Raw genomic sequence first — 11425 nt, 5'->3', positions numbered from 1 at the left:
GCCAGGTTGCTCCCACAGAGGCACCCACAGGGTTCCCCTCTGGCCCCTATAACATGGCTTTTTGTCACTGGAGTAGTCCTAATGTGTGCCCTCTGAAAAGGCAGGTCACCTACAGAGCCAAACTCTGCTGGGCTCTGACCTGCTAAACTCCTGTTTGGCTGTAGGTTGCAGTGTCAGTTCCTCAGAGTGTTTTGTTACGGTAGTGAAAACTCTTCTCTTCAAAAAACATCAGTTCTGAAGGCTTTTTCTTTTTCTGTACAAATGTGCTGGGTTAATTTCTTGTTTCGTTGTTTGCTGTTGAGCAATGATCTAATGTGCTCAAAGCTAGATCATGTTAATTAAATACAGGTTCCAAGCAAAGGAAAATGTGAGCTGCAGAACTAAGAAAGCTCATATTCCTGGGAGTTAGTCTTTTGAGCAGATCTTCTAGATTCCTGTTAAGTCTAGTAAGGTTAAATTCCCTTCTACAGCCTGTTCTGTAGTGGGGTACCGATATTCTTCTCTACCTGGGAGCCCATCATGCTGAGCCTTAACTCATTGGTAAATTGAGGTTGGGAGGTAGGTTCCAAATTTGTTGGCAGATGAGATTGTGGAGATACTCAAAGCTTCAGGAGTGAAAGTATAAGCTTTATATTTTTTAAAAAAGAAAAAATTGAAGTGGAGGAACCTAAGCTTACTGTTCTCTGCTAAAGCACAGAAAAATATTCTGGCAAGAACTCCCAGACTATTTGTTCTCCCTCTACTAAAGATTAATTCAGTAGAGAATGATATGGAAGATACACTGGACTCTTCTCTTGATTAGCAGAAATGCTGTTTAATTAGGCAAGCTCTATGACTCAGCAGGCTAGTAAAACCCTTCTGAGCTCTTACAGCTCTATTCCAGCCACAATTTGTGTGGAATTAATTTTCTTCCTTATCCAGTAAAGCTGTATTACAAGATCACCAGGTGAATTTAAATCTTATGGATACTGGATCGAAACTGAATAAAATATGAAAAAGTCTGAGATTCATCAGAAATGCCTAAACAGGTAGAGCCATTGAAGCCTAGAGCACCAGTGGACAGAGGTTGATATCCTAATGGAAATGCTCAAAACCTATGGGGTGGGGTATACAAATTCTTAAATATGGAAGTTTTCCTGGAAGTATTTGGATAAATGTATTGAATCTATGGACAGTGTTTTCTCTACACCTTGGCTTTTCTCCATTTCTTTCTCTGATTAGGTTGGTACCGACTTACTATGTCTGCTCTTACTTTTGTCATACACCTTTCTATAGCCTAGTATTCCTTCTTTCACTATGAGATGGAAAGACGGTTAGAATTTTGTGTGGCTGGCTTGTAAAACAAAAACTGGCAAGAACTGTAAAATAAAGAAGTGGTATATTAGGCGTTCTTACTGCATATAACTATAAATATTTTTAAGTGTAGTTAAGCGCAGAGCTCAGTGATTAACACTGAAGGGCCTGTGTATAATTTGTCATATTTATTGTATTTTATGCATGTTAAAGCAATGCAAAATTAATCAGAAAAGGCAAAATGGTTGTAAATTTGCAATGATAACAAATAAAGTGTTGGTAGCTTTTTGAACATAATTATTTTTACACAAGGCAATACTATTGTTTTTAAAGAAAAATCTTAATTTAGAAAGTTTTAGACATACCTTTCCTGCAGAAATGAATGCTGTTTTATGGGTGAAAAATACTGGGTGTTTGCCCACTATAAAACTCTATGTTTTTTGAGCCTGGCTTGCTTAGTCTTCCGTTTAAGATATAAGTTGTGTCAGAATGATTGTAACTTGCACTGTGTTCATTTTGCCTTTGCAGATAAAATGATGGAAAGTGCTATTCTTTGGTGGAGCAGCTTATCTGTCAGACTGGTGTCTGTCTGCTTGCTGTGTGCATCAGTTGGAAAGCAATGTCAGATCCGAAATGAAATGGCTGACTGCAGTCACCTAAAGCTGACTCAAATTCCTTCTGATCTCCCAAACAATATAACGGGTTTGGACATTTCTCATAATCAGCTAAGACAGCTAGGTCCTGCAAATCTGACCAAGTACAGACAGCTGGTTTACTTGAACGCAGGCTACAACAGCATCTCTAAATTGCAACCAGAATTGTGCCAAAATGTGCCCCTGTTGCAGATTCTGAAGTTAGAACATAATGAATTGTATAAGCTCCCTGACAGAGTCTTTGCTTCCTGCACCAACCTGACTGAGCTCAATCTAGGATACAACAGAATTGATATAAAAAATGATATTTTCAAAGCCCTGGAGGTAAGCTTTAGAAATACACCTTTTCATGTAAATAAATGGGGAATTTACTGTGTTTTCCAGTGTGTGTACAGAAGAGTTGCCTATTTGCATCTGAAAATACCCAGCATATAATCTTCCTTCGTTGTTTTTCTGAAGAGGCGGCCTAGTGGCTTCTTGTGTTAGAGCACACTGGAGTCTCAGCCATCCTTATGAGTCAATGCTCTCCAACCCCTTTTCCCTATTGCATCCCATCAAGCCACCTCTCCATACAGGATTTGTGCTGAGAGAATAGCAGCAGCAGATGACGTATAGGGCGAAGTGGATGGTGTGGAATCTGAGTTTCCTGGGTTCTAAAAATGGTAGTTAGCCTAAATTCTCAAGGTCAAACTGTAATTATTCAGACCATGAAGGCCAATTCTTAGGCTGAATGTAGTGTATCCCAGGACTTTGGGGATTGAGAAAGAGTAAAAACCTTTTTATTCTACCTTTGTTTTTCCTGGTAGTTTACATGTGGTTAAATATTCTCTGTAGCATCTATGAGGTTGGGGTACCAGCGCAGGAGGCAGGAAAGGACTATTCCATTGTCTTTGCACCAAGCAGGGAATCATGCAAAAGGAAGGGCCGAAGGACAAAAGAAAATAGAGACAATGTGTGGGTACTAATTGTTGTACAATGCTCTAATGAATGTGCATGTTATTTTGAACAGTCTGAACTTTTCTGCTAAACTCAGTATTCCAGTTCAGTTACATAAAACGTACTTGCTTGCATCGTAGGACTCCTGACTCTCAACTAAGTACAAATGAATACAGCCAGCTTCTGTGCTGGGAACAGAAGTGAAGTTCTGGCCTTCCTCGCTTTGCTGCTGCCCTGTTACTGATGGAGGCCAGGCTTGGGGCACCTCAAGGCACATTCTGTGGAGTCACCTTTAGGGTAGCATCTCCTCCCCTGCAGGTGCAGGAGGAGTCTGAGCACTTGGGCATGAGCTGGAGTATTACAAGTCATACAGCATTGATCTTTGTAGGTTGCTACTACACTCCTCTTCCTCGCTTCCATTCATGGGGGTGGACCACAGTAGTTGTAACTGCAGCCAGCTGTAGGCTTTTGTTTTTATCACTTTATCTGGAGCAGGAGGTCTTTCAGTGAGTTAAGGAATTTAGATAAAGTAATTTTTTGGTTTGCAGTAGATATTTTAGCAGGTGAAGACCATGAACACCATGAAAGTTACATGTGGGGAAGATACAGGAGGCTTCTTCCTGCAGGAGCTTGAAAGCTGCCATTTCTCTGTTACTAATTTCTAATCAATTAGACTCTAATGCAATATTTCAAAATGGTTTTGTATTATATAAAGTAAAAAGAATTTTGTACTTTTTCATGTGCATCTTCTCCCCAGAACTTGAATATTTTGGACCTATCTCATAATTTTTTGAAGTCAGCAAACTTAGGATTGCAGCAACAGTTGAAGAACCTTCGTGAGCTCATGTTGGATAGCAATCAAATCACTGAGTTAAAAAAGGAAGACTTCCGTTTTCTTAGCAACACCTCATTGAACAGTCTTGATTTGTCATCAAATCCGCTGAAAGAGGTAGGAAGCATTTAAACAGAATTCGACAGGTGTAAGTATAAAGTGGAACTATCCTGATTTATCCTTTATGATTGTATGGCATTTACATTACATTTTTGATCCACTGAGGTCAAAGATAAAATCATTCTATAGTATATGGCATTACTGCTGACCTCCAGTAGTGATACACACAATTATTTTTCTCCCACTGAAATCAGCAAGAGCTGGTTCCACGTAGATCATAGGCCTCAAGCAAGAGCTAGATCAAGTAGCTCTGTGAACCCTTACCAGCTATTTTCTATGCAGGATCTTTTTTTGTACACGCTGAAGGTGAACAGCTGACATACTTTCAAAATGGGGAGAAAGTGCGATCTTATGCAAGGCTAGTTATACAATCTAGGTCTCACTTCCTAGTTAATCGAAGAGTACGTTTATTTGTGCCTATGGGATACCCCAGGGAAATAATAATTGCAGAAAAGTATACTCACTCTTTTGAAAAACCAAGTGCGTTGTTTTCTCTGCCACCTACCTCACTGTTCTCTCTGACCCGCTTCTCAGTGTTACAATATGATTCTTTGAAGAGTGATGGTAAGTGTTGCAGTTCTAAATCGGTTGACCCACAGCATACGAATACTGAATTTGCATTGAATTTGCTTGGGTTTTTTTCCCAATTGATTGGTCTGTAAAGAACACGTATATTGAAATTACAAGAATATTTTAAAGTGGCATAAGCTTGTACCACTGCTGAGAGGCAATCGCACCATCCTCTTTCCGTTGGCCACTTCATCCCTCCCTCTTTCTGGTACAAGCTTTAATGAGGACGTGCACTGAATCACTGGAGAAACTCTACAGATTTTTTTGGCTTGGTTAGCTTGTAGTCAGGCTAGTTCCCTATCTGGTTCACCATGTGACTGCATGTATGGCCGTATTGGCACAGGGGTACAGCATGTGGACAAGTAGAGGGGACTGCTCCTTTTTTGGGCAATGCTTCTTTATGCTAGTTTAACCTGCTCTGATTTTACAGTACTGATGTCTGAAAAGCAGCTTTATGCATTTGAATCATTCTGACAAATGGAGTATTTCATCATTCAGCTGATATCTGAATCAGATATCTGATGATATCTGATGAGGGGCCAGCTCTATGGTGGAGGCTTGTGATTTATGTTGTGGAAGCAAGTGTGTAGTATCACATTTCATGAGTGTAGCTTCTGCTCACACAGAGAAACTTCTTGGCTGTCTGAAGGCCTAAATAACTTTTTTACAGTGTATCTGGTTTTGCATTAGTATATTGGTATCCCTAGCAGATACCAATAAAAGAAAGCTGAAGAAAGAGATTTTTCACTAGAAGTATCTTAGAAATTGAGACAGAGTTTTACTAGTTGGATACAAAATTGTAATTAACTTGCATCTCACTAAGCAACTTTCTGTCTTCTTCTAAAAGAGTACTACTCAGAATTATGATAATCATGTTACAAATTCTAGAGCTATTGTCACAAGAAGTATAAACTCCAAGAAGTGTTTGTCTGAACTTGGCTGTGGAAAAACCTGAGTGTAGGAGTTATATTCTTCTTGAAAATCTCATTTGAAAACCTTTCCAAATTCTGACTTTATGGGGCTACTTTCTTACATAATCCCCTTGTTTAGGTCAAACCTCTTTTTTCTTTTCCTTTCAGTTTCACGCAGGATGTTTACACGCAATTGGAAATCTCTTTGGTCTCATACTGAACGATGTTGAACTTGGTGAAAATCACACAAAGCAACTTTGTACAGAATTATCAAACACAGCGATTCAGAACCTCTCACTGAGCCATGTGAAGCTTTCATACATTGGCAAGTCAACTTTCCAGGGATTGCAAGGAACAAATCTTACAGTTTTAAACCTTTCCCAGAATTCTCTGTCTGTGATAGAAGATGACTCATTTCAGTGGCTTTCAAGTTTACAATACTTAAACCTGAAGCATAATAACATTCATGTATCTTCACGTTTATTTTATGGATTATCCAGCCTCAAACATCTGACTCTCATAAATTCACTTACTCAGAAAATTGAAGACTTTTCCTTTCATTGGTTATACCAGCTGGAGTACCTCATAATGGATAATAACAATTTTCCAGGAATTACTGCTAATATGTTCACAGGTCTGAACAACCTGAAATACCTGAGTCTTTGTAACTGCAACATAAACTTGCAAAGAATAACTAATAAAACATTTTCATCACTTGCTAATTCCAGTTTGCAGGTTCTCAACCTCACAAAAACAAGAATCTCTACAATAGAAAGTGGGGCATTTTCCTCCTTGGGACACCTGAAAATTCTTGATCTTGGTCTCAATGAAATTAGTCAAGAGCTCACAGGTCATGAGTTTAAAGGCCTCAATAATATACAAGACATTTACCTTTCCTATAACAAAAACTTGGCTTTGCGAAGTGAATCATTCATTTTTGTCCCAAGCCTTAGAAAACTGATGCTGAGGAAGGTAGGTTGCAGTAATCTGGCACTTTCTCCTTCGCCTTTTCATCCTCTACAAAATCTGACTATCCTGGACATCAGCAATAACAATATAGCAAACATAAAAGAAGACTTGTTTGATGGACTTCACAAACTTGACATTCTGGATTTGCAGCACAATAATTTAGCCCGGCTTTGGAAACATGCAAATCCAGGTGGCCCTGTTCTTTTTTTAAAAGATCTTCCCAACTTGCATATTCTTAATTTAAAATCAAATGGGCTTGATGAGATTCCAGTTCAGGTTTTCAAGGGTCTGTTTCAATTAAAACACTTGGATTTAGGATCAAATAATTTGAATTTGCTTCCAGCAACTCTCTTTGATGACCAAGCCTCTCTGAATTCATTGAAACTTCAGAAAAATCTGATAACCTCAGTTGAAGAAAAAGTGTTTGGCCCAGCTTTCAAGAGCTTGAGAATGCTAGAGATGGATTCCAATCCATTTGATTGCACCTGTGAAAGCATTGCTTGGTTCGCTGATTGGCTTAATGTGACCCAAGCATATATACCTGGATTGAGGTCCCAGTACATTTGCAACACCCCACCTAAGTATTATGGTAGTCTGGTGTTGCATTTTGATAGCTCAGCCTGCAAGGACAGTGCTCCATTTAAACTTCTGTTTGTGATCACTACCACTACTGTGATGCTAGTAATTTTTATTGTTCTTATCATCCATTTTGAAGGGTGGAGAATAGCTTTCTACTGGAATATTTCAGTAAATCGAATACTTGGTTTTAAAGAACTTGACAGACAACAGGAAGAGTTTGCTTATGATGCCTATGTTATTCATGCAAGACAGGACAAGAACTGGGTGTCTAAGAATTTCATCTCTCTGGAAAAAAGAAACCACTTTCAAATCAGGTTTTGTTTAGAAGAACGGGACTTTGAAGCGGGCATATCTGAATTTGAAGCCACAATTAACAGTATCAAAATGAGCAGGAAGATTATTTTTGTTGTGACTGAACAGCTTTTACAGGATCCCTGGTGCAAAAAGTGAGTAGGCTATAAAATTTTACATGTAAGGGAGAAAATTTCTTAACAGATTTTTTTAACAAGGTAATATTTTTTGCTGTGTCATTTAATCAAAAATACCATTTAATAAAAATACCATGCAAATTCTACTTTAATATATTTACTTAATATATCGTAACTTCAGAATAATTCCTAAGTTAATTGCTCCACATGCACACTAGTGGAAATTTGAATCTCTCAGTCAATATATTTTTTTCAAAAAGCCAAGCTGTCACCTTTCCTTAAAATTACGTATTTGAGAAAGAGCAATAATGGGTAAGATCTCTAGCATCCAAAGACGATTTTTATTTGTCTTTAAATGAGACTTTTCACCTTTCTTAATAGTGATCTTGACAAGAAAGGAACTTTGCTAAACAAAGCTATATCAAGACAGTAGGCTTAGGTTATATTTTTAGAGAATGATATTTTTCTTTAGTTAGAAGGTAACTAATTTAACATAAGTAATGACATAGAATATCATAGAAGAGACATTAAGACCCCTGTTTGTGTCCAGTCCTTGAGTTTGCAGGTGCTATTATGTGAGCTATTAAAAGAACTGTTTGTCGTTTTTTCCCTCCACATGAAAGAAAACGTGTATTTTTATCTTATTTTTGCTTCAGTTTTAAGGTGTATCATGCTCTCCGGCAAGCTATTGAACAAAGTCGGGACTCCATCATACTGATCTTGCTTCATGATATCCAAGATTACAAGTTGTATCATGCACTTCACCTGAGAAGAGGAATGTTCAAATCTCGCTGCATCTTGAACTGGCCAGCCCAGAAAGAACGAGTCAATGCATTTCATCAGCAATTAGTGATGGCACTTAAATCTAATAGTAAAGCGCGCTGAATTTTGAAAGTACAGATTTGAATTACGGGGTCATTTTGTTGCATATTTTCTATCATTGGAAAACTATCAAGCCTTCAGGAAAACCTTAAATAAGTTTGTCATGCTGGAAAGATATGTAAGAGTCACTATAATTTAAATTTACTTGTCTATATTCTATTCATGTTCTTGCTGATATTTTAATTCACTTGCACTGAAGTCACATGTTAAAATGGATCATGATTGATAGTCATTTCAGTCTGTGTATCAAAAATGTGGTAGAAATTCTGAAAAGCAGTGAGAATGACTGATGTCCTAGGAAAAATATCCATCTGATGTAGTGCAGAAAAGACATAGGCTCTCTACTTTAAAGGGATGTGTAAAAGAGAATGCAATAATGATGAAACAGCAAATTCTGTGTAGAAGGTAGGGTGGACACTGCTTGCTTTTGTAACACAAGGGGAGATTCAGTGAAATTAAAATTGGAAAGCTTTCCAAGTGAAGCACAGTGGGTAACATGGAAAATTATTTCTGTAGTTGAAACCAAGAAACATAGCAGAGTTTCAAAGTGAGTTTTAAAACCTTTGTTTTAAGAGAAAGCCACCGAAAGAAACTTGACCCTGTGAGCAGCCTGTTCAGAACACACAGTGAAGGACTGCTTATGCCTTCTGGGTGGGGCTAGTACTGGTGACTATCAAAAACAGGTTTTCAGACTAATGAGTCAAATGATTTAATCAATGTGGTATGATTAGAAAAAAAATTTTACTCTTCCCTACTGAAATTCAGAGAGCTGACAGAAGGACATTTATACTCTGAGATGCCACCCTAATTCTGTGAATGGGCATAAAACTGTATGTGGGCCATTAAATAGAACTTGAAATGAATGTGAAACATGGCCAAGGCACAGCTGGTGCACCTGTATAAAATGAGTAAAGGCATAGATATTTCTGTAGCATAACCAGAAGACAACTTTGTGGGGGAGGTGGTGCTACTGTGATTTCATTACTGAAATTTTTGTTAATGGTAAAACAACAACAATCTTTAATAATGGTGAAACAACAACAACAAAAAATAACCCCCCAAAAGAAATAGTTTTAAACCGTATCAGAAATATTACTGTGACTACAGTTACAGGTAGAGAGAAAAACTTCAAAATTAGATTAATTTCAAATTTTTTGTTTCCTTTTTCTTTATGACTTGTATATAGTTTTGCCTTTGATATCTAAAAAGAAAATTGTAAAGAAATCAGGTAGAATCCTGTAGTTTAATTTCTTATATATTAATCTAGTTTGTTTTTTCCTTAACATACTTTACAGAAACATGGGTTAGTTGGCAATTGCTAGAGCATTAAGGTTCAAACATATGGGCTAGTAGCTTGATCTGGAGAGAGCTGAGAACCAGCAAAGTGTGCTCTGAAAGGATGTTCATAATGTTTGAGACTGGTTACAATTTAATGGAGTGCTTGAGCACAATTTATTGTAAATTAGACACTAGTCAGTCATTTGTATGGTTTTGTTCATATTTAATTGCTGCTTCAAGGACCTTATAAAACATTGTCAATTTTTAGTAGGTGTGTGATCCTTCAATAGCTCAGGAATATTTTTAAATTGCCTTTTCCCTCTAGGATTTCCCTCATCCATTTCAATACCACCATTACTCCAGGAATGCTGTTTTACTGCTTTAGAAAACAGCTTTCAGATAGTTCAATACTTAACATTTTAAGCGGCTTTTCTCATGATTTGTTATATGCATGGATGAAAAACGTTGGTTTTTTTAACAGGTTTGTATGTCTGTGATGATAAAAACCATAAATGAGACAAATAATTAATGAAGTAGATTTTGCGTGCACAGGCAGAGTGAAGGGGGTGTAGACTGTCTTCACTTGCTCAGGAAGTCCTGAGTGAAAACAAAAAAGGCTTTGCTTACAGTTGAAGTGATAGATGATGATTCCCTAATTACAGTGATAGGATTATCCCCATTGTGATGCTTTCATCTCATCTTTCTGACCTTTTCAGGTGAAGTGACAAATTCTTTCTTCCTGCTTAGGCCATGAAAGTTGAGGAGGCAAGTTGGTAAGGATGGGGTGCCAGGTATGCACCATGTCAATCGTTCTTTCTCTTATTTAAAGACTAACATGTGAAAGGGTTCCTATGTTTCCTAAATCTGTTATGACACATAGTAGCAGAATTTCATATTCCACATCAATATAAATTGTTTAGAAAATATTAGCAGTTCACACGGATATTAAAAATTACATAAAGATGCAGAGAATGCGTGGAGAAATGCCAAGGTGAAATGTGATACAAGAGGTCGGACTAGATGATCAAGTGGTCTTTTCTGGCCCTTAAGCCCTGACAAATGACGGCGTGTCTGAATTCTGTAAAGATTTTTCTTATTACTAGAAATGCCCCCAAAATTGGTCTCAGAACCTTGAGAAAATGTGTTACGGGTGCTTAGTTTTGTAAAATAGCTAAGAATACAAACTAAAAGTACTTGCTGATGGGTGAAAATAATTTTAAATTATAAAAATGTGATGATGCATTCTAAACAGTTATTTTAGTATCTACATTCAGTTTAAAATAATTTACAACAGAAGGAGACATTATAAAGGCTCACAATGAGAATTAGGCTAATGTTAAAAAAAAAAAGCACAAAAGCAATAAGCACAGGGCCAATGATAATCATCAATTACACTTGACATAAAATTTTCATATAAATTTTCCCTATTTGTCTGAAAGTTACCTACTTCTGCTCTGCTCCTGTACATTTGTTTGACAATTTTATTGAGAGTAAATTAAGGGGCCTACTGTGGTGAAGAGTTGTAAGTGCTTTCAGGATTAACACTCTATATCTCAGCTGGGTAGTTTCTTTGCAGCGGGCAGCATCAGACTATAGTATGCTGATTTGCTAAGGAGTTGGATACCAAATAAATGAAAAATAGTTCCAAACTTGTAGTGTCAATTACCTAGGACTAAAGAGGAATCGTCTGTATTGATAGCAGAATATTTAAAGGACTTGAGCGAGAGAGAATGCTCAAGTCTGTAGATTTGGGGTGGAAACTGACTGTTTCTGTGATTCTTGAATGACAGGGAGTAATGAACAAGTTACAGACAGTGATGTTCGTAATAGGTTCTATTCCAGGTCTTCTGCAGTGTTGCTTCAGGGCTGCAGCTGAGATGAATACACTACACACCAATGCAGTCAGCTGTGCTACTTTCACCATGGCTTAGTCAAAGCTTTTTGGCACCGTGAGGAGTAAAAACAGATCGTGCT

The 11425-nt window shown here is 37.5% G+C and overlaps 1 protein-coding gene across 1 annotated transcript in view; it reads left to right on the top strand.

Annotated features, from left to right (window-relative positions):
• Positions 1 to 8254, top strand: part of TLR3 (toll-like receptor 3) — a 9443-nt gene extending 1189 nt beyond the window's left edge. Inside the window, exons 2-5 of the mRNA XM_009585392.1 lie at positions 1822 to 2270; positions 3640 to 3831; positions 5484 to 7309; positions 7948 to 8254. Of these exons, the coding sequence (XP_009583687.1) occupies positions 1827 to 2270; positions 3640 to 3831; positions 5484 to 7309; positions 7948 to 8176 (2691 nt within the window). The 5' untranslated portion in view covers positions 1822 to 1826 and the 3' untranslated portion in view covers positions 8177 to 8254. The remainder of the gene's footprint in view (positions 1 to 1821; positions 2271 to 3639; positions 3832 to 5483; positions 7310 to 7947) is intronic.
• The last annotated feature ends 3171 nt before the right edge of the window (positions 8255 to 11425 follow it).

Source organism: Fulmarus glacialis, unplaced genomic scaffold (assembly GCF_000690835.1).
Source record: "Fulmarus glacialis isolate BGI_N327 unplaced genomic scaffold, ASM69083v1 scaffold4889, whole genome shotgun sequence".
Classification (NCBI taxonomy): Eukaryota; Metazoa; Chordata; class Aves; order Procellariiformes; family Procellariidae; genus Fulmarus; species Fulmarus glacialis.
Note: the sequence above shows the minus strand (reverse complement) of the source record. Positions and strands in the feature narration are given on the sequence as shown.